The 24,053-nt window shown below is 41.6% G+C and overlaps 1 protein-coding gene across 1 annotated transcript in view; it reads right to left on the bottom strand.

Annotated features, from left to right (window-relative positions):
* The window catches only part of LOC119661355, a 736,879-nt gene that overhangs the window by 465,988 nt on the left and 246,838 nt on the right, over positions 1–24,053 (bottom strand). The window contains exons 5-7 of the mRNA XM_038070661.1: positions 12,394–12,501; positions 3,462–3,543; positions 2,438–2,567 (exon numbers count right to left, since the gene is read on the bottom strand). Of these exons, the coding sequence (XP_037926589.1) occupies positions 2,438–2,567; positions 3,462–3,543; positions 12,394–12,501 (320 nt within the window). The remainder of the gene's footprint in view (positions 1–2,437; positions 2,568–3,461; positions 3,544–12,393; positions 12,502–24,053) is intronic.

The raw sequence follows: 24,053 nt of genomic DNA, 5'->3' as shown, positions 1-24,053 counted from the left end.
AAAATCACAGTGATGCATCTCTACAAAATCTAGGCCTCAAAATACCATCCAGTTTCGATATGCCCCCAAATAAAGTTAGTAATAGTATATTGCCATATTTTGGAGTTTACTCGAGAACGCCCCTTAAGTTTATCGTAGAAGAGCAAAATAGCATCAGTTTAGGCGACATAGGATATAACTCTGGAAAGTTTGAACGCAATTCAACTATTATTAACAAATTTATTGAAAGTCAAAGTATTGCATTTCAAAAATTATTACATGCTAAAACGTGTATATATATATTATATGATATATGTATATATAAGTGAGCTCATATGAACTGCGTCTGTATGGTTAAAAAGATTAAATATCTACTAGCAGTAATGATTTGTGGCTGCATTCCCGAAGAAGGCCCTTATCCAATAAAAATTTATTGAAGATACATCGCAATCTGGGCAGTACATTAACATAATACAAAGGGTCTTTGTGTCATGCATCAACAATCTTTGACTTCTGCGTACAGAATACGCCTTTATGCATACTTGACCCCAGCCGCAAAAGGAGTCGGAATGGCTGGTTTGACGATGAATGTAAGCTAGCAACGGAACGGAAGAATGCAGCATACCGAGTAATGTTGCATTCTCAAAGAACGCGGGCACGCGTAGAGACTTATCACAAACTCCGTCGAGCGGAGAAGCGACTTCACAGACGGAAAAAGGAAGCCTGGGAGAACCAACAAGTCTGTGAACTAGAAAAGTATAGGCAGCCACCGCACCAGGCGCGCAAGTTTTACCAACAAGTCAGCAGGATGAAGCCTTATACACCTCGATGCTCATCCTGCCGAGACAAACAGGGAAATCTGATTTCCGACAACAGTTGCACCATCTGTTCATCGACTTTAAAGCTGCCCTTGATAGGATAGGAGAATACAACTTTGAGACCGTTGACAATTTCTCCTATCTAGGGTCGAAAATAACAACCGATAATAGCTACGATGATGAAATCCGCGCATGGTTGTTGTCAGCCAACAGAGCCTATTTCAGCTTACAAAGGCTGTTCCGCTCGAAACGTCTCACCATAGGGTTAAAGCTCTTACTGTACAAGAATATGCTCTTGCCAGTCCTCATTTATTCCTCGGAAACTTGGTTTCTTAGCAAGAAAAATTGCGAACTCTTGGCCGCGTTCGAGAGAAGAATCCTCCGAAGAATTGTTGGCCCCCTACATGAGGATGAACGATTTCGTAGCCTACACAATGACGAAATCTATGAGCGATACCATGACCGTCCGGTTGTGGATAAAATCCGGGTCAATAGGTTACGGTGGGCGGGTCACTTAATCCGTATGGATGAGGATGATCCCACCCGGAAAGTCTATAAGAGCAATATCTGTGGTAAAAAAAGAAGACGAGGCAGACCCTGCCTAAGATGGAGCGATGGCGTAGGCCAGGATGCCACACAGCTTTCAGGGATATCGAATTGGTGACCCTCGGCGCAAAACCGGGATGTCTGGAGTTCCTTATTAAGGCAGACCTAGACCGGATACCGGTTTTTGCGCCGTTGATGATGATGAGTTTCGAGAAAAACGCATTTAAAAATTAGAATGTAATTTTTAGCCGTAAAACTTTAACTGGTCATTAATTTGCTATACCTAGTACATAAACCTGAGGTTTCTTCAAGAAACACATGTCCAGCCTTGGCTTCAATTCTTGTGCTTTTAGCGAAGTCATTCGAACGTCATTCGGACCGACAAATACGAACTTTATTACGACGATCGACATATATCTGGCATGTGACTTATCACGTGTTTAACACTATAATTTCCAAACGACTCCGAATATCAAAAAATCACTTCGCTATATATGGCTATATATGAGCCTATATCTAGATACAATTAATGTCAAAAAAAGTTCGGTTCCGCGAATCCGACACACAGGATGACCCCCTGAAACCCGATAAAAAATTGTTAGGCTTATCTGGAACACAAGATATTTCAACGTAAAAATACTACGATTACAAATTTCAAAGGAAACATAAAGGATAAATGGTATATTGGCGTTGTTTTAAAAACAATGATTAGAAATTGTATCCGCAATATACCTGATCGCATGAGAGATGCAATTAAAAGTGGGGGCGGAGTTAGAAAGTATTAAATGTAGTCAGATGTTGAGCTTCAACAATATTACACACGTTGCGGCTCAAATAGTAAAGTCATATCAAAAAAAACTTTGGCTTTTATCGCTGCCTACAGTTGAAATGTTGCATATTTTCTTAGCATTCATAATTCAAGGACAGATCCTGTAGATGATTGCTGTTGTTATGTATGAAGCCGTTGACATTTTTATATACAAATTATATCTACTAAATTTTCAATACGCACCATTCAAATATAGAAATAGGATGTGAAATAATTCCTCTAATTGTTTTACTTATTTGATGGAGGAAATTTAAAACTCACTTACCCATATCATCAATGATTGGCGCCATCCGCAGAGTGATACCAACAAGCATGAGGCACATAATAAGTAGTAAACATGCCGTAGCAATAATAGTCCATCGGGCCCTTTGAGGCAGATCATCGGGATCTATTACCTTTAAAAGAAATTTAAGATACACATTAAATGGTGCTAGTTTGATTCTTTATCAATGGAAGCAAATCTATTTTTTTCGCGAAAAGGCGCACACCTAAATTGCCCTCCTGAATTTCGTTAGTGAATTATCCTGTAACATCTTCTACATACTCGAATGTAGGGAGAGATCAAGTGAACTGGAGATACAATTTACTATTATGAAATAAGTAGCACCATCAACTGATATGGTTTGATCTGCCTTGCAGTAAAGTTGCAAATTTTGCATTGCATATTTCACTTTTCATTCTTCCCAATAGTTCATGGGCATGTATGTACAGGAATATGAAAATATCCTGTGCTAACATCTACAAAGGCTCGAGGCAATTTTAGTTCTATCAAAACAAATCAGATCCAATTTGAATAAATCTAAGCAATTTTTCGATTTGAGGCTTTTCAAAACTACTCTTACATAAAGGAATGCATTTAGTTAGAACAGTGCAAATATTCAACCGTAGGGTATTAGCGTGAAATAGAAGTTGAAAAGAAACGGAAGCTTTGGAATCAAACAAAAAATATTAAACTCAGAGGTCCCAAATAAATACAAACTAGCCTTCCGCATTAATCAACAAGAAAATTTCTTCAAAAGTCATTCATAGAATGGCCTAAATTTTCCTTTTTAAAGTGTTCACTTCAAATTTGAAATTTTTAGTCCCTCCTATCCCCTAGAAAGTCCTTCTATTTTATTCAGCAAAATAATCGCCTTCTATCCACTTCTACTTTTATGGTAGCAGCTCATAGGTTAAATGAAATAATTTAAATTCCTATTGACCAACATCGTCCTTTCTCTGATCGCTCTCCATTTCAAGCGAACTTCCAGCCCCGAATTGAGAACAAACAAGGTTTAAATAATACATACCTTAACACTTTGTGTATCCAAATCGTGCACTAAAATTTTTGGTTTTTTATGTCGATGTCGTTTTTTATGTCGACGATGATGCCTGCAAATACAGCAAAAGCAAAGAAAAATAAAACAACTTTCAAGATAAATATACAGCGAAGTAAGGGGCGAAAAGTTTTTATGAGGACACATTAAGAGTTTTTATCGGAAGACCCTCCGCTTATTTACTTGCCAAAGTAGAAGGAAAAATTCCAAGGCAATCAATCAACCCGCACTTTAGCCGAATGTCCTTATCACTACGCTACTGTCTACGCTTTATTGATTTGATGAAATATGGATCGCGCCTACTAGATACGAAATAAAGGGGAATATGAACGAGGAAGATGCTTGGAAGTGAGTAATTTGAGATTCCCCGCTTGACTGGCTGAGCCCTCGGGGGTGGTAAATAATGAGAATCGCCCAACTTACTAACAATCTGAGCTAATAATGAACGAATGGACTGCTATTGATTTCAGCACAGTACAGAGAAGGAAATCGATAGCGTTGGTATGCATATTTGAACTCGCATAGAAGAATTGTTTATGTTAATTACTTAGAAAAAAACTCATCACAACATTTGGATGGAAATTTCAAATTATCCTAAGTTTCAGAAATTGCATATGAGATGGAAATGTAGGTGCAATGACTTGCTAATTAACTTATTGCACCGGTAATCGACTGGATAATTCTACTGAAAGGATCTAGTAATCGATACACCTGAGTAGTATTACTTCTGCATGGAAAATTAGCCGCGAAACTACGAAATATTAATTTTTGAGCGATTTTTGTTCTACGAATTACTATCCTGGGCTACTTCGAACGAAAGACCATCGTGAGATATATACACGATAGAAATTAATCGTCAAATAATTAAGCTACGAAAGAGATTCCAATGTTGTTTGCATAACGTGCTAGTCCCAAGCCCAGATAAAGGAGGAGCGTTTTAGATAATACGATTAGTAATTACTATCCTCAGTAATATAACGAAATAAAGTATAGTCGGACTTCCACCATTATGCTAGTTCCTACTTGATCCCTCTTGGTGACAGGTTCCGAAAAAGGCTAATCAATAGAACGCATTCATAGTCGTTACAAAAATGGTAATGCCAGTGTGACGAGCGGATTGTCGATTTAGCAGACACTGGCGACCATATACTTGGCAGTACGTAATTTATTAAACGGTTGTCTCATCTTCCTACATTTTTTACTGAGCCGTTCCCTACAAGATCTTCGCACCTCAACATTCACCGTTTATTAGTGTAACCCAATGAAATTGAGGAAAGCGAAAAGGTGTGACTCAACATTTCGGATGAGTGAGCGCTTCAATCGCGTTTTTGAAGAGGATGGAGCCCCATCTGACTAGCAAGACAGCACAACCGTTCGACTATGGAAAATGGAAAATCTTTGAATGAATTCTTGACAACTGCATACGCGACATTGTTCAAATAACTGTGAACTAAGCCGAGTTTCGCAAGGGTAACGGAATAGTTGCGCAATACATGTAGAAATACTGGTTGGATTAAATTGCCCTACTGTGATTCCAAGAGTAAAGTTTTATAACAGTAGATATGCCTACGGCACTTCAAACTGCTTAGTGTCTTTGTCAGGGTTCATCAAGAAAGCACTCTGTGCTCACTCCTTACTATGGACACTGTCACCCGGGACATCCAGCATCCAACGCTCGACTGTCCCAACGCTCTATGTGATGTTTTTCTAGCGTTTCAAAACAGAGACTGTCTCGAGCAATTTGTGCAAAAATTAAATTACCGCCTGAGACAGAATTTGAGCAAAACAGAATTTTTAACAACAAACCCCAGGGAAACAGGGACTATCTCCGTCAGTGTTCTGAGTGCTTACCGAGTATCAAAGACGATGGATAACGCCAAGCGGTCACAAAGATTTTGCGTAAGACCAGTGGTGTAGCATGCCATGATAATATCTGAACTGAGGGCATCCGTGACCGATATAAGATTACACCGATCGTGAAAAAATTGCCAGAAGGGCATGTTCCATGGTGTGCACATATAATTTGCGCTGACAAAAATGCAGTTGCTAAGATTGATTTGAGTATGGAGGTCGATGGGAAACGTCCAAAAGGCCGACCGAAACAACGATGACTTGATACGGTAGATGTTAACCTGAGAGCCTCCCAACTCCATCCAGGCAAGACCTCAGACTGAGAAGAATGGCGCTATCGATCGGGATGACTAAAAAAGAGAAAGAAGAAATACTCATGCTATTTGGTTCAAACTGACCCCCTTTTGGAATAGAATCAAATGTAAAGGTACTTTTAAATCCATCCCTCGCTTTCAAGGTTACAGAAGAAAAATAATCATATCTGAACTACAGACAGATACTGAAAGGTTTCCCAATATAGTAAGCGACGTGTATGATACCTCCATAATTCAGGACATACATTTGTAATTTGTGTATGCCACGTCTGCTTTGCGTCTGTTTGACAGTGCGTCCAACAACAAGCGTCGCGACATCATCTGCATAGCCGACCAAGCGCGACACTTCTGGCATGTCGAACTTCAGTAGACTATCATAAGAAGCGATCCAGAGGTCCGGCCTAAGATGGATCCCTGCGCTAGCTCCGACGTGACTTCCATCCTCCTCTTACCCCCCCCCTCATAAAGCAAATAGCAGTTCCTTAGATAGTCCCTATATCCATAGAAGATAGTTCGGCACGTGCAAATTATTATCTACTGTGCCTAGATTATCTTTCCATCTTACGAAATTACAGGAGTTTTTGCCGTCAAGCATTACGAGGAGCACCACTCGTCGAGTTCGGCGGCTATGTACCACCGCTCGCCGAACGGCATCCACGATTTGCATAACAGCATTAACTGTGAATCTCCCTGCTCTAAAGCCAAACTGCCGTAAAGATAACCCAACTACGTAAAAGTTTACGAAATTCATTTCAACATTAAAGTTTCAACAATTAGTAATGAACAATGTTGCAGATGGCCAAAATGACCGCCTGGGTTGACTGGAGTCAACTAGCAACTCAGAGCTATCCCGAAAACCAAAAAATAGAAAAAAGTTGACTACAAAATTACCGGCACCCTAGTACAGTGTCCGTCGACAAGCACTTGCAAGTCTCTATTCTATATATTGGGTGGAAAGTCCTTTCGATGACGTGAAACTACTGATAACGAAGAATGGAGGCTAAAGGACGTGTGTGAGGCCGAAAAATTCATAGAGTCAGAAAACTAACGGGTTGGAAGTCGGATTTAAGGGAGAGGGATCGTTCCTCTTCGGCTGTTTTTGAGGCGCAAATCAGAAGCTGGACGCCTCAGGTATGGAAGCTTGTGTATATCTCTTATATAAAAAAATTATCCCATTAGTACCTAGCACGTCATGTATATCGCGAGCTACTGACATACATATTCTTAAGAACTTGCACTCAACCGACAAATTTTACCTATTATAACTTTGTTAGTAATAGCGCGATTTCCACCAAACTTAGAACCATGCTTTATATTATAGCCAATATTGCTGCATTTCAAGATTCTAGGTTGAACTTAAGGGAGGTTTTCCTGTCAATTAATAAAAATTTTAACAATATACAGGGTGCGGCAGCATAACTTCCTTTTTTCAAAACTCAATAAAAACTATTGTATGCATCGGAAAATATTTATTTATTTTTTATAATGTAGGTACACGTGTAAAGTTTTTATTTACATTGTTTTGAAGATCAAATCTGTTAGGTGACATCCCCCATTCTCCATACATGCGGTTTACGTAAACCGATTTCTGGCGTTTGTCATGACTCTTGTTAGCATAGCAGGTGTTATGTTGGCAATTTCTTCTTGGATGTTGGTCTTCAAATCTTGTAGGGTTCTTGGACGATTCACATAAACACGGGATTTCAAAAAACCCCATAGAAAAAAACCACAAGGGGAGAGATCGGGAGAGCGTGCCGGCCATTCCAAATCGCGTCTAATTGAGATAAGGCGCTCTGGAAAGTGTTCCCTCAAAACAGCCATCGATGCTCTTGAAGTGTGTGCTGTTGCACCGTCTTGTTGGAACCAAGTGTCCCCCAAATCTAAATTTTCTAGTCGTGGGATAAAAAAATTGTGTAGCATGTTTACATACCGGTCCGAATTCACGAAGAATTCTTCTCACAGAACGATCGGATAGTCCAACGGCAGATGCGTGTTTGCGCGCAGAACGCCGTGGCGATCGCAACATTGACGCTCTCACTGCTTCAATGTTCTCAGGTGATCTAACGGGCCGAGGGACTCCAGTTCTTCCTTTTGTCGCACTTGCAGTTTGTCTGAATGTAGTGACCCATGTAACAATTGATTTGCGGTCTGGGACGGGAGCCAACGTGGCTAAATTCAAGCGATTCCGAAATGCACTCTGTGTTGCAATAACCGAACATCCGCTTGAAAAGTAACGGCAAAGGCACGCTTCACTATTCCAACGCATGATGGCTACTGGACCGTGTCGGGACAAAACTTTACAGTATCCCCTCTTGAACGAGACCACTAGCGCTCCGCTATGACATCAACTAACTGAGTGGCGCGCATTTTAAAAAAGGAAGTTATGCTGCCGCACCCTGTACTACTCCTAACTTTATTTGAACATATAGTAGATTTGTAACCCTGACCCCCCCCCCCCCCCTCCTTTAAATTCCATCTGCAATAATATCGCTCACTGCCTTCATAATTCCTACCTTCTTACCAAATTTGGTGTCAATTGGTACAACCGTTTTGGCTAAAAATGCGCAGCAGACAGACAGACAATTTTACACAAAATGTTTTTTTTTTTTGGAGTAGGGTAGGTGAATGCGTTTACGCACAGAGTGTTGGACTCCCGCAACAGCACGCTGGCGGACTACCAACTAAACACCTCCCTGTCATCAGAGAACTAGCCTGGAACCGTTTGACACATTACTTCGGGCTAGCCCTCCCGCTCTCCCGGCTTTGGGAGCCTTCAAGTTAGGGAATTCCTTTCACCAACGGGAGGGGAGGGGAGGAAGGGAGTTGCTAGTTCAGGGAACCCCTTACCGTCCGATCCCTCCGCCGGTCGAGTTCAATCTTCTTCGTAGTAAGAAGAGCCCCAACATAATGCGCAATACGATTCCAGCTGCCAGCGCTCTTCAGCGCTCTTCTCTGACAATGTTGTCTGGAGAGAGCTCCCCTGTGTCTGCATAAAGCTGCTGGCGGAGGCCATCCCACCTCTCGCAAGAGAAAAAGGTGTGTTCAGCGTCATCCGCCACTCTATTGCAGAACACACAATCAGGAGATCGCGCCTTCCCAACCCTGTGCAGGTAAGACTGAAAACCTCCATGCCCACTTAGAAGTTGGGTAAGGAAGTAATCAATCTCACCGTGCTTTCTGTTCAACCACGGGTCTAATTTGTCGATGAGCCGCGCAGTCCACTTGCCCCTTGGCTCATTTCGCCAAGAAAGTTGCCACTCGTTAAGGGTGCGTTGACGTTCTTCACGGGCAACCACTTCTCTTAAGTTTTCGCCCTTACGGCGATAGATAGCTTTGCGCTCCTTGGCAAGGAGGGCAACGGGGATCACTCCCGCAATCACCATCACAGCCGGTTCGGAGACAGCGCGATAAGCAGACGCCACTCGCAAAGCTCCCCACCTCTGCACTTGAGCTAGGCGTTTACGATGCACCTCCTTGTCAAGGGCATCAGCCCATACCTCCGCACCATAGAGAAGGACGGACTGCGTTGCTCCCATGAGGAGACGTCTCCTAGTTGATATAGGGCCGCCCACATTCGCCATTAGCCGACTCAAGGCCGCGACTCCTGCTGCAGCCCTGTCCGTGGCTGCTTTGATTTGCTCGAAGAAGCTCATCTTCGAGTCGAGCATTAAACCAAGGTATTTAACCGCTGGTTTTGACTCTATAGTCAACTCGCCGATCGATATGGGACGCAAGGTCGGGATTCTCCTTCTGGTCAGGATGACTACTTCGGTTTTCTCCAGCGCAAGGTTGAAACCGTGAGCAGTCATCCATCCGCTTACCCGTCGCATCAATATGCCAAGTCTGCTTTGCGCCTGTTCAACAGTGCGTCCGGCAACAAGTGCCGCAACGTCGTCTGCATAACCGACCAGGCGCGACTCTTCAGGCATATCGAGTCTCAGCAGACTATCGTAGGAAACGTTCCAGAGGTCCGGCCCTAGGATGGATCCCTGCGCTACTCCCGACGCGATTTCCATCCTCCTCTGGCCCTCTAGCGTCTCATAGAACAGGGAGCAGTCTTTCAAATAATCCCTCAATATCCGCAAGAGATAGGTTGGCACGTGAAAGGAGTTCTCTAGTGTGCCTAGCATATCTGTCCATCTTACGGAATTGAAGGCATTTCCGACGTCAAGCGTTATGAGGAGCACTATCCGTCGAGATCGGCGGCTGTGCGCCCCGGCTCGATTAAACGCATCTACGACCTCCATAACAGCATCCACTGTAGATTTCCCTGTTCTAAACCCGAACTGCCTTGCGGATAAGTCCCCGGCAGCACGGATCGCTTCAGCGAGTCTACCCCTGATGAGCTTCTCGAGCACTTTTCCGGCCGTGTCAAGCATACACAGCGGTCGGTATGCAGACGGGAGCTCCGGATCTCCTTTACCCTTACGGATCAACACGAGTCTGGCCACTTTCCAGCGAGAAGGAAAAATGCCCTCCTTCAAGCACGCATTGAACGCTTCAAGCAGCAATTCTGGCCGTTGGCGGAACACCAGTTTGTAAACTTCCGCCGGGATGCCATCAGGGCCTGGCGCCTTCCTGTTTTTCATAGTGAGAACCGCTTCTTCGAGTTCTCCCATTGTGAAAAGGGGGCAATCCACGAGGCTTTCCGCGCTGTTTACATCAACCCGTACAGGGTGTCTGGGGAACAATGCCCGCACAATGCGGTCCATCTGGTCGGTGCTCAGTATGCAGGGCTTCCGCAGAGCCCCGATTTTCCGAGTGACAAACTTATAGCCAAACAAGCTTATAGCCAAACAAGCTTATAGCCACAAAATGTTAAAAATGATCCCGATGCACTACAAATTGAAGCCACGGAAATTGAAGCCACATCCCAAAAATACAGCCGCGGAAATAGTAGTAACAGTAGTAGTAGTCAAATGAAGTACAAATTCAAATCTTTTGGCTATCTTCTGTCCACCAAGAGTAATCTATTTCGTCTACAGAAAAACAAAATATAAAGTCGTATTAACCTGGCCCTCGAGAAAGTGATCCGTTATACTGAGGTACGATCCTTTTTAAGTCTGCCCAACTACTGGCCATTGCTGACGATATTGACATCATGGGAAGAACCACCCGAGACGGCCAAACTACCTTCATCCAGATCGAGCAGGCGATCATTTAGGCGAGATCTTGGGCTGCACATCAATGAAGGCAAGACAAAGTATATGGTGGTAACATCAGCAACAAAAACCAACCAACCACGTTGAATTTTAGGTGGTGGGGTCCCTATACACATAAAAGAGGGGTGCTAAATTTGTTCCGCCAAATATAGCCAGTTGGAGTATCAAATGGAAGATTCGATTGGGACTTTTCAAAGCAGGTATTTTGATTGGCTCGGGAGGTCTCCATGTACCACAAGAGAGCGAGAAAATTTTTCTCCAATTGATCCGGTTCGTCATCAGGTGAAGAACCCTGGACCCACTCGATTCCAAAACAATAACTTCTATGCGGTTTTAATTTGAATATAATTCGCACTCATGGCACCCATTTAACCATTTCGATCGTCCTGTTCCTAGGGCAGAGATGAAGCAACGTCTGCTGATTTGCCTCTGCCCTGAATGACAATGTGGTCGTTTGGCTTATTTTATGTTTTTCTATATTTTAATGGAATTTAAAATCGATTATGGAACTAACCCAGGATCTCAGTGAAATTATAATTAAATGGCAGATGGAAATATACAAAATTTTGTTCAAGGCAGAAGCAGAAGCATTCGAAAATACCCCTGCTGGTCATGGTTGTTTCTGCTTGACCTTGTGCTGTCCCCCTGCTCTTTATCGCATGCAGAGCAGTAAGTGAGATAAATACTGAAACTTATGCACGGTTTTATTTAAAATCAAATAGTGAAAAAATGACATTCCAAAACAAAGTGAAGAGGCGAAATATATGTATACGGTTCAGTTTTCGTGACACTCGAATAACCATAGTGACGAGGAAAGCAGAGGATAGGCTAACCGAGGGTATAAACGTCCACGCTTTTGGGATCAAAGCCGACTTTCGTCCACATCTACTCTGAGGGATAAAATCAAATTGGCTTACGTAATCGAATATAGAAATTTGAACTCCTGGCGTAGGCAAAAATTTGTGTGGAAGATTCAGCACTTGCTAGAAAGCAATTTCTATTGTCCCTTTAAAAGGTGTTCATTAAAGCCTCTGCACTGCTCCCTAATTCCCACATAGAGAAAACTGGGGTGGTATTTTCCGGTGAAGAGAAAAAGGAAAAACAGCGTTTCAAACATCGAGTCAAGATACATCGGAAAGGTTCCTTCGTCTCCATAATTGGCATATACTGTCAAATTCGTAAAAGCCTGTGAGCGTTTCAGAAAAGAAGTCGTCTGAATAGACATTTTAGGAGATAATGCATTGGCCCTAATTCCGTAGGCATGGGTACTTCGAACTACTGCTCCCCCTGCTCCTTAGCTTAACATAACCTATGGTCAGATTTAGCAGCCTAACTGAATCAATCAGTGAGGAGAGCTTTGGTGAAGGGAAAGAATTACCTCTGGATTTACTGATAAATTGAACCACTAATATAGAGCACTCACTACACTTGGCAACTGATTGACCGTTTCTCCACAAAATTAGCGGAACAACAAGAACAAAAAGCGCCTTCAAAGACTGCTTTATTGGTGACTCAAATCGTCGAAGAAGGAGACACAAAACACAAGCAGGAGAGTTGAGTTGAGTTGAAATAACTTACCTATGTCTACTTCGATGACTTGGAACTATTGCTTGTAGATCACCATTTTGGTCAGCTTCCACCTGAAGTGTCATATCGTATACGAAATCGTCGTTATAATGAAATTGTCTAGAAAGAAATTTATAGAATTCATAATTACAGCTTTTAATTATTTGTATGTAAATTCAACATTTATTGTAATCACTAAAAGGCAAATAAACGAAGAGTAACCTTTCCACTGCAGTACTAATACAATTGAGAAACAAATTGATGATTAAAAGAGCGACCGCCTAAGAAAATCATCTGTCATTTAACTCCTTTTTATCCCGCCTCAGGAAGGAATTGCTCAATGCCCATCACACATTGATTGAAAAGAAGAGGTTTAAAATTCCTAGTAGAGCTTCCTTCTTTGTGGTCATCAATAGATAGACCACTTCACTTTACTCCAAAACAATAAGTTGCAATACTGTCATCTACTCAACAGAAAGTCCCAGTGAACCAGTTTCACCTTACTACACTTGACTCGATGGAAAGCAATGATAATTACGAACTTTTACATAAATATACACAATTAGCCTCATTATGCTTGCTTTCCGATCTCCTTTGGCAGTTCCTCTTGAACAAACTGATTCTTTAATCGTCATTTTTTCTGTAATTTCTTACCTTATCTACTCCAACTTGGAGAGGACTTCAGCTTGTTGTTTAATCGCAATCATGAAACTTCTTTGGGTGAGCTTATCCCTTCTTTGCATTTCAACTCAAGAAAAGAAATCAAAAACATTTCAAATCGCAATTGAAAATGCGCATCACTCTATACCATTTCAAGTCAATTAAGCATTCAGAAACTTAGATAGTTGTAACTTAACGATATTACAATCGATATATTATACATAAGTATATTTACGAGCTATTTCGTGTTGCCAGCTAATCTCACGGCTCTCTCCCCTCATTCCTTCGGCTTGCTCCAATATTTCGAACCCGAATTCCTATTTCCTTTAAATTCGCACCTCTTTAACACTGTGGCCATTTGCATCACTTTCTTTAAATCAGAATGATCTCCTGTTTCCTTTCATTCAAATTAAATGCTATCCTTAGGCAAGTCTTAACAAAAAAAAAACACCTACCTTTCATGTGGTACTATATCGTGAGAATTTAGTTGGTCGATGGTAACGGTAGAGTAACACCAGTTGCGCTATAAGGTCGAAGCGCAGTTAGTCCAATGGCGGGGACAAGTTGGAACGAGCTAGATGGGTACAGCCACTCCCTTAATGGGAGAGACTCGAAACCGAAACCGTGATTGACTGCAGTGTGACTCACGGAAGTACAAAGTACTACAAAGAAGCCGAATCTCCTTGGGAATGAGGACCCGAGCATTATAATACCGTCATGTCTAGCAATATCTGGAATAATTGGACATATGGAAGCGAAACTCTCTACGGAATATGAGAGGAAGGTGAGAGAGTGGACACGCTGGTAAACTTGGTGATTTCCACTGGAAGAGTCCACTCTTTACTACCGGCAAAACTGCAATACTGCCCTTGTATCTTGCTGTACATGACTTGGATTCGGTTTAATAAGTTAGGATAGGGAGACAGAATCTCCTACGATGAAAGACTCTGATGTCAAAATTGTTAGATACAACCCTACTGAGACCATTCTCTGTCCAGAACTAGTAGAGTCACCTTACAATAACATGTCAACGGTAAGAGGAAAAACTTGATCGTCGCCACTGTGTACTCAACTTGTGATTCCCTGTCCCCTTTACCGACGCAAGAACTAAACGATCTGGTAGCAAAGGCGAAGTCAAATGTTCTTGAACTATTAATAGGTTCTGATGCAAACGCCCAGCATGTATTTGTTGGGGAAGTAGCAAATGCAATCCCAGAAAAGATGCCATTTAATTTCACGATTTCAACTGGTCTCATTACCGTAAATGTGGGGTGCACGCCAACGTTCATCTTGCCAAGCAGAAGAAAATTAATTGATCTAATCAACTTGTACTGCAAAAAAGTTAGAGTTGGTTAGAAACTAGTGGGGGCTAGAAGAAATCTCATGGTCAGACAACCGTCAATTCAATTTATCTCTGACCATTGCAGACGAACAAACTGTAACACAAAGACGGAATCCTGGGAATAATGGACTGAACAAAATTCAATATTCTTTTTGATATTAAAGTGCAGGTCCCTGGGTTAATAAGGACTCCTGTAGCGATAGAAGCTTAATTGGAAGCTTCGAAGCACACATTTCTGTTTTGAAGAGACTTTTCCTATTTCCCGAGGCAATCATTGATGAAATCGAGAATTGCAAAAGCTCGGAAAATCAACCACACGACTTCTACATCGTGCTTCTAAAATCAATAAAAATGAAGAATGGTCAAACTTCGGGAAATAAAACGCCTCGTTCTGCCGCTGAAGTCTATCTTTCGGACAAAAACAAGAAATGAAGTTCTTCCTTGGGGCTGGGTCTCTGAAGTTTATATGATCCTGCGTGATTGACGAGCGGTTGAAAGAGAAGCGCATCGAAACCTGCAGTGGTAGTCAAGCTGTCCTGAAGACAATGAGCGGTTTTTTAGTCAGGTCCAAAACCGCTCAGGAAAGTGGAAATCGTTTCAGCGCTATATCTAGATTTAATACCTAGGCATTGTGGCGTAGAGGGAAATTGAAACTCGGGTACCTTAGCGCAATAAGATAAAAGTTCTCCAATATAGGAATTGAAGCGTCAAAAACATTGATTAATATCCCTTCGAATTTAAAGCAAAATTGACTTTAAAAGGCCAGGTCTTAATTCGTTACCTGAGAAGGCTGAGAAAAATTTCGTGGACTGCGCTTCAATAGCAACTCAAGCAAGAAGAGAATATAAATTGAACTGAAACACATCGTGCGGACTCCACTTTCTACCTTAAATTCCTTTGAGGTTTTACCTCTATGCAGCACCTCTATCATAAATCCCTCTGATGATAGTTATTAGCTTCTGTGAAATGCCTCCCAGGGGTACGGACTCCAAATACACTCTGTGTTCACGCTGTCGAAAACTTTCTCGGAATCGATAAAGAGCAGGTGAAGTGAATATCTAAAATGCGATATGGTCAATGCAAACAGATCCGGAGCGGAAACTAGCTTGCTCTGTGTCGATCAAGATTTCGAGGTGGGACCCTCTCATTGCAGTCGCCTCGTAACCTACGAAGTCGAATCGGTGCCAGGCGAATAAACGGCGCACAGGGCATTGAATGTATGGAAAAAGTGATCATAAATCAAAACGATCGAGTTTATCGTTTATTTGCGTTGGTTTCGCTATTTTGATGTAATTTCGACTTTAAATCGACTTTAAAGCCTATGACAACATAGCCAGGGTAAAACTGTACACGGCCATGAGAGAGTTCGGTATCCCCACGAAATTGATAAGAATGACTAGGCTGACCCTGAACAATGTGCGAGGCCAGATAAAAGCAGCAGAATCACTCTCAAGACCATTCGACATCAACAACGGTCTACGACAAGGGGATGCCCTATCATGCGTCCTCTTTAACCTGGCCCTCGAGAAAGTGATCCGTGATGCTGAGGTAAATGCAAGAAGTACGATCCTCTTGAAGTCTACCCAACTACTGGCCTATGCTGACAATATCGACATCATGGGAAGAACCACTCGAGACGTACAAACTGCTTTCATCCAGATCGAGCAGACGGCGCGACATCTGCACATCAATGAAGGCAAGACAAAATATATGGTGGCAACGTCAGCACCGAAAACCAAACAACCAACAACATCAAACCGCACTGGTTAAACGCGATCAATACAGATAGGAGAATATAACTTTGAGAGCGTTGATAATTTCTCCTATCTATGGTCGAAAATCACAACCGATAACAGGTACGATGATAAAATCTGCGCACGGTTTTTGTCAGCCAATAGAGCCTATTTCAGCTTACAAAAACTGTTCCGCTCGAAACGTATCACCATAGGGTCAAAGCTCTTACTGTACAAGACTATGATCTTGCCAGTCCTCATGTATTCTTCGGAAACTTGGGTTCTTAGCAAGAAGAATTGCGAACTCTTGGCCGCGTTCGAGAGAAGAATCCTCCGAAGAATTTTTGGCCCCCTACATGAGGATGGACGATTCCGTAACCTACACAATGACGATATTTATGAGCGATACCATTACCGTCCGGTTGTGGATAAACTCCGGCTCAATAGGTTACGGTGCGCGGGTCACTTAATCCGTATGGATGAGGATGATCCAGCCAGGAAAGTCTAGAAGGGCATCTATGGTAGAAAAAGAAGACGATGCAGACCCTGCCTGAGATGGACGCCGGACAGGTTTTAGGGATATCGAATTGGTGGACCTCGACGCAAAACGGGGATGTCTGGAGTTCCTTATTAAGGCAGGTCTAGACCGGATACCGGTTGTTGCGCCGTTGATGATGATGAAGGCAGGCACAGTGGTGTACTCGTATATAAACGAAATCTAGACGTCAAAATGCATCCCGTTCCGAAATTTTCACAAATAAAGTTAATAATAGTATATTTCCATATTTTAGAAATTTAGCCAGAAAAAACCCTTAAAACCATGCTAGAAGTAGAAGCATAAAGAATAGCATAACTTTGGGGGGTTTGGAGGAAATCCAACTAGTATTAACAAAATTATAGAAGGTCAAACTTTTACATTTTATATGAATTTCGTGCATTCGAAAGTATGTATGACGTCATAATAATATATCATTTCGTCAATACCACAACAGCGTAAGCCCATACGAATGGGGTGTCACAGGGAATATCAATTACTCGAGACAGCATATGTACATATTTACGCTAATGAAGTTTTTGGGGTAATGCCCAGTTCATGTATATGTATATATGTGTGCTTTTGTGCACGAAGTAAACCGAAAATATGCGTACGATGAATTTATATGATAGGTTCGCTCGAGATTATTACCCTGATTTGACTCAGGTACTCACTCACAGCTAAGTGGACTGATATGCGATGTCAAATCACGATATTTTAAGTCGTTAGCCACATATGAATGGAAAAATCTACACAGAAAGTTTCGCACATAGAATGAAGCACATAGAACAAAACCTTTACATCCGAAGCGCCAACTTGTTTCAAAATGGAGTACGAAATACATGATTTTCACAGAAATATCTATCCTTATCCTTCTTCCCTTATGTGGTTAACCGAAACGAGATTGCTTCTCAGCACCTAATGTGCCTGTCTGGCACACTACCAACACTGCAATCCAACAAAATGAACAATATGAAGTTCACCCTCGCTGTCTGGCCTCTTTGTAATCTAATTTCGCTTGTTCGCAATTGAAAATTTTTCTCATCATCATCTTTTGCTCACTGCCTGTGATTTGTTCCGACTTTTTCCATTTTTTTAAGCTTGAGGCAAAATAACGTACTTATATTGCCAATCTGAATTTCAACTCTCCCTTGATTCATCTACATTCAATGGCGAACATAGCTTTCCATAAACGGTGCTTTCTGTTATTCTTTTTCCATTCAAAATAACTCCAGCGGATATCATTCTGTTGCAGTAACTCCGCTTTACAAATGATATGACGTCGAAGTCCACCAATTCGATATCCCTAAAAGCTATCAGGCGTCCTAACCTGCGCCATCGCTCCATCTCAGGCAAGGTCTGCCTCGTCTTCTTTTTCTACCATAGATATTGCCCTTATAGGCTTTCCGGGCCGGATCATCCTCATCCATACGGATTAAGTGCCGGATTTTATCCACAACCTGACGGTCATGGTATCACTCATAGATTTGGTCTTTATGTAGGCTACGGAATCGTGCTGGCAGAGGAATTTATGATCGTGAGTAGATATCGAATACCAGCCGACTCAGCGGTGAATGAGTACCTGAGTCCAATTAGACTAATTATCTCGGGCGGACGCAATGCTGATTATATCGCCTCCTACAGGGTACTGTAATCCTGTAGTGTAGCATTACGGTCTCGAATCAATTGCTCTAGCACATTTCAAGGCCCTGATCCATTTGGATTGTTGCTCCAGCGATTATTATTATAAGCTTTCCTTATTAATATTAAACAGTGAGAAACATACTATATTTCAATTTTCGATTTTTATCCACTAGACGATGCAATGTCCGGCGGCCCAATCAGCCAAGTAGATAAGTGAACCCCCGCCTAGGAAATGAAATGCAACCCCCGGCGGCGAAGTGCTCCTCTGGCATGTAAAGAGGCCATGAAAAGTGAAATCTTTGGACGAGGGCCTATTTCCGCTCAAGTGCTTGGCAAGCAGCGGGCGTTACAAGAAGTTGATTTTTTTCAATGAGATATAATAGTTACTACAGTAGTTTGTAATATCTATTTTGTAAATATTGTAAAATTATGAAGAAAATGTCGCATAAGAGACCTCGTCTCTCTCGTATGTCAGTTTTTCTTGCGGGTTGCTTTACTTCGCCATAGAATGTCCACGGGCAAAACGGAGGTAGGTTCCTCAATAGTTGCTGCGGCAATACGGGCGTCACGGTTTTGGCGTAGGAACTCAACAACAAGATTCCGCCAGCTCGAGGCGCAATCCGCTCTAGAGCAAGCGCTTGGTGACCGTGCACCAACTGCTGCGCGTAATAAAGCAAAGTCGGTATCGAGCTGCTACAGTCTTTGTGAGTGTAGAGACTTTTGTGAGTGTGGATATTTTTGGAACACATGCCATCCTGGCATTCGATATTCGATATCTCTGGACACGTTGACCACCTTCACCGATAAACCAGGAGGTCCACGCGCGAGCCGTAGTTGGCGAGGTGCCTCGTGGCACATCAAACCAGGTCTTGTTAAACTTTTGTTTTTCATCAAGGTTTTCTGGATTCCAGCTTTCAAGCCATTTTCGTTCGTAATAAGTCGTTTAATTGATAATAATGAATGTAATGTTTAGTGAAAATCATTTTCTGAACATTTCAATCTCATGCCTGCTCTGCTCCATGTGGTGCCGTCTTCGCCGAAGATGAGCTCCTCAGTTACAGCTAATTGTTGGATTTTAGGTTGCGCTTTCACTTCTTCAGTGTCCTTATTGTCTAAAATTTCATTCGGTTCAGGTACATCTTCATCAAGCACATATTTAAGAGGGTGTCCATCATTAACGTCTTTGGATGGATCACTCCTGCCAACATAATCATGCATTTCTTCAGGATTGCGTTGAAAATCGTTAAGTGAATGAAAATCTACATCCAAACTTCGTCCACTCAAACGTGTATTACAAACAAATCCAATTTCGTCACTTATTGATAATCAAAGCACAAAACACAAAAAAGGTCGACACTTGACGTTACGTTTTATTTGCATTATCTTGAATAACAAACTGGCGTGACCAATAGAGAGGACATAACAAATGGGTGGGCAGAATATTAAAGTTGATACCTATCAAACAACTGAAAGATGCGCACTTGTAAAAGTATTGAACAAGTGTACTAAACCGATCAAAGGCACTAAACAAGAGCAAGGCATGTTGTTTCTCAAATCCCATTAATAAAACAGAGGTGGAAATAAAAAGTCATTCTGGATCTGCTGTCGCTGCCTCCCATAGATTCGCAAGTAGTTCCAAATGCCGTACGTGATGCATTCATTAATATGTACAGAAAAGTTTATAAATCGACCTGGTTCAAAATATTGTTACGAATTTGCTTTTACGTACTTCTACCGCTGTCACCAATTGTTACGATTTCCTTTACATAATCCCGTCGCTGTTACCAGTTGTTACGCTCTTAGCTATTCGTACTCGTCCCTCGTTACATTACTTGCTTTGCGTAGGCTCGTATCACTGGATTGCGTAGCCCTAAATACACAACCCCGTTCTATAACTTTAATGCAAGCGTTTAATACTTAATTATACAACCGTACTGTATAATTACTTAAAGAACAATTCTTTAACTAATATAATTCGAGGCGTATTCATACCCGACGCGATCTGTTCTATCTCTAGAACCAGACTGATTTTGTGGGCGGATTTCCGACCCTTTTATACCCCGCGGAACATTCCAGAAAGGCATGTAAACACTTTGCTAGAAAACTACTTTGCGACAGGATCCTTTTACCGACATTAGAGTCATCTGTAACAATTATCGTAACTAATTATTCGCCCCACTGTTATACAATTTTGGTATCTTAGCTAATTGTCAAACTACGATTCACATTGACGTCACCCATAATTTTCCATATATCCTTCTAATTTTTTACTAAATTGAACGTCTGGGTGGAGTGATGCACCAAACGGAGGGTTAACTCAAAAAACTTCACAAACTACAGATTAGACCAATAATTTCAGCTGTTCTCGAGTAAAAAACCGCCACAGTAAAATGACAGGTTTCGTTTTACACAAAATCGAAAACAATTCTGAAACCGGAAGCTCAGCGCTTCAGGGTATGAAAAGTTTTTTATCCAAAGATATTTCGGTACACGATGGTTCCTTTTATTATATATTTCGTAGTGTATATACGTTGCATATACCGGATATTTAATTCGCTATTGCGCTGCCATTTTATCTCGTGGAGAGTAGTAACAAATTCCTGCTCTCGTCAAAACACTAAAGAGGAAATTTGACCCACTATAACTTTGTTAATAATGCTAGGATTTTAACCAAACTTTTCAGTATAATATTAACTGATAAAAACTATCTTAAGCAATTTAAGCAAGAATCTATGAATGATGAATATAAGGTGGGTTCGTAGAGCAGATATTGTAATAGGGACTATTTCGATGCGTAGACGCGCGGACTACTACGATTTTTTTCAAATTTTTCGGTCGGAGAACGGGTCCTTGAAATAATTGACCCGTTTTCGGTCCCCCGCACTCCTCCTTTTTGTAATCAATGTTAACATTAATATTGGCTTCAGAATGGGATACTTACTGACCACATTCAACGAAACATACACACATACATCTCTTTTGGGTTGGAGGCGATCCCCCCTTTAAGTACAACGTACAGCAATGAAATTGACCACATGTGTTCACAGTTCCCACCTTCCCACCAAACTTCGTTCGAATCGTTATAGTCGTTTCTGAGAAAAGTGCATGACAGACAGACAGACAGTGAAAAGATGAAATAATTTTTAAAATAGAAAAGCCTAGTAAAACAATAAATAATTTAGCTATTTGTAAACAAAACAATTTAATAGGTGTTAATGACCCTAGTTATATACAGTATTTATTATTAAAAAGCGAAATCGATCGATACGATAAGACCAACAATAATAACCACTGGCACAACAATGGAATTGGAAAAGGACCTTGAAGTGTACTAGAGCGTTGACTTCATTCACTTGATTGAGATTTAGTATAAAGCTAATAATCCTACCAGGAAAAACTGCGTATCACGAAGCTACCAATTGAGTCTCGAACTAGATAGAATACACAACGGCGGAACCATACGGACTGTTTTCTCATGAAACGTACGTACGTAACCTGGATGAATGAAGATGATTCAGCCCATAAAATCTGCAGTGGCAATATCTTTCGAAGAAAAACAAGAGTCCGCCTCAGATGGAACAATGGTGTACGCTGGAATGTCAATCAGTTGTTAGGGATATCGACTTGCTTGCCATCGGCAAAAAGTCGGGATGTTTAGAGTTCCTTATCGAGGAAGCCTTGATCAGACATCAAGTGTTCAGCCGAAGAGAGGCTTACACCAAGGACATCATTGGTATTCATACTAGTGGACCAAGCCAATAAGTTGGCCATAACTGAGAAATGAACCCAAAAAGAGCTCCGTACACCATCTGAATAGTAATGACGACACAACCGGTAACTGGCGAAATTTTTAGAAGGAGCAATAATACACCACATACCACTGAACATCGCTAGTGCAGCCTCTAGCTGCGTAAAACGTAGATCCCTCAGCCCGTTAAAGAGGGAACAAAAAATGAATAAAAGGAGGCGAGGAGAAGACAGCGTGAATTTGTCAACAAGAATGTAGCAAGGAGAATTACACAAGGTGGTAACCAATGACTTCAACAACAACAACCTAAGTTGAATAGCGACGGCAGTGGCTCCACTATAGCAAAGTCGAAATCGACTACGACAACAACATCAGCTCCAAACAAGTCAGGACTCCGGAAGCTCAGCGCTTCAGGTATCAAAGGTTTTGTGTATTTCCTTTATAAAGAGATTTTAGTGTGCATTTGTCTCATTAGCATGTAGCACGTAAAATATGCATATATTATGTGAAAATTGCCACTTTCAAGTAATATTTACATTCATAATCTTGAATTTGTAGAGAAGCGACAGTTTTGACCTAGTATAACTTTGTTAGTAATAGTGTGATTTTAACCAAATTTGGCAGAATCATGCTCTATGCTATAGCCTACATTACTGCAAAATTTCGTGATTCTACAATTGACTTAAGGGGGTTTTCCTGTCAATTACTAAAAAATCTAGTAATGTATTCTTATTAACTTTATTTTAACAGGTATCGGTATGAAGGGTATTTCGGAGCCTAGGCACCATATAGTGGCAGCCCCCTGATTTTTTTCAGATTTTTTGGTTGGGTAGTTTCTGAGAATGGGTTCGCTAAAAAATGACCACTTTCAACCCCCTGCACTCCCCACCTTTTCAACAAATGTCAAAACTATGGGGACCCCACCTTAAATTCGACCTAAACGGATGTAACTCACTATATGCGTGAGCGTTCACAGTTCCCACCTTTCTACCAAATTTGGTGCCAATCGCTATAATCGTCTCCGCGAAAATGCGTGTGACTGACAGACAGACAGACTGACAGCAAACCGATTTTAATAAGGTTTTGTGTTTACACAAAACCTTAAAAAAGAGAAGAAACAAACCAGGGTGTCCTGCGAGAAGTCTGCAGCGACGCCAAACCAGAAAACGCTGACGTCAATGATCAATCCATCCGGCGGACAGAGGACAAAAATTCGACTTTGTCAGTGTCCTTGATAAATCAACATTATTACAGGAAAATATAGTTTGGGTAGATCATTCACAGAATAACGCGAAGGACAATTCCAGCCCGCTATTTTAAGTGCTAAGTCTACGGATATATAGCAGGGGCCTGCAAAGGGCAGAAAGAAAGCACTTTGTGTTACAAATGTGACGAACCCGGGCACAAATCGAAGACTTGAAAACCGACAAAATGTTGTGTCCTTTGCCAGGACCACGGTCTGCAGAAAGAAAATGTGGTCTTCAAAGAAGAATTATAGAAAGCGAAAAGCCAAAGGCTACTACTCAAAATGCCTGATGAATCATATCTGCTCGAATACGCGAAAGATGTTGCGGCACTGGTCACCGTAGGTGCGGTTAAGCAAGCTCAGCACATATTTGGAATGTAATGCGGCGAGGTAACAGAAGGAGGAGCGAAGTTGCTGTCCTGATGAAGGAGAAGTTCCCACAGTCCTTCCTCCTCAGGTTGGTGAAACCATGGTCTTGTCGAGACCGGCGGTAAACTACGTCGACATTATGATATAGTAGACACGAAGATGAGCTTCTTTGAGTACGATAAATTTGACTATTAACTAACTCAGCTCCTCAGCGGACAGAGGTGTTCTCAGTCTTACTTGCACACAATTGGAAAATCACAGTCGACCACCTGCATTTATTGCAAGGGTGTGGTGGATGATGTGTGAACTGTGTCATAACCTTAAGGAAATTATTTTCTTGTGAAGTCCTTTAAAACGTAAACCATTTCTACTCATGTTTTTTGGAAATATAATAC

The sequence above is a fragment of the Hermetia illucens genome, chromosome 1 (genome assembly GCF_905115235.1).
Source record: "Hermetia illucens chromosome 1, iHerIll2.2.curated.20191125, whole genome shotgun sequence".
NCBI classification, from domain to species: domain Eukaryota; kingdom Metazoa; phylum Arthropoda; class Insecta; order Diptera; family Stratiomyidae; genus Hermetia; species Hermetia illucens.
This window is presented reverse-complemented; position numbering and strand designations above follow the sequence as displayed.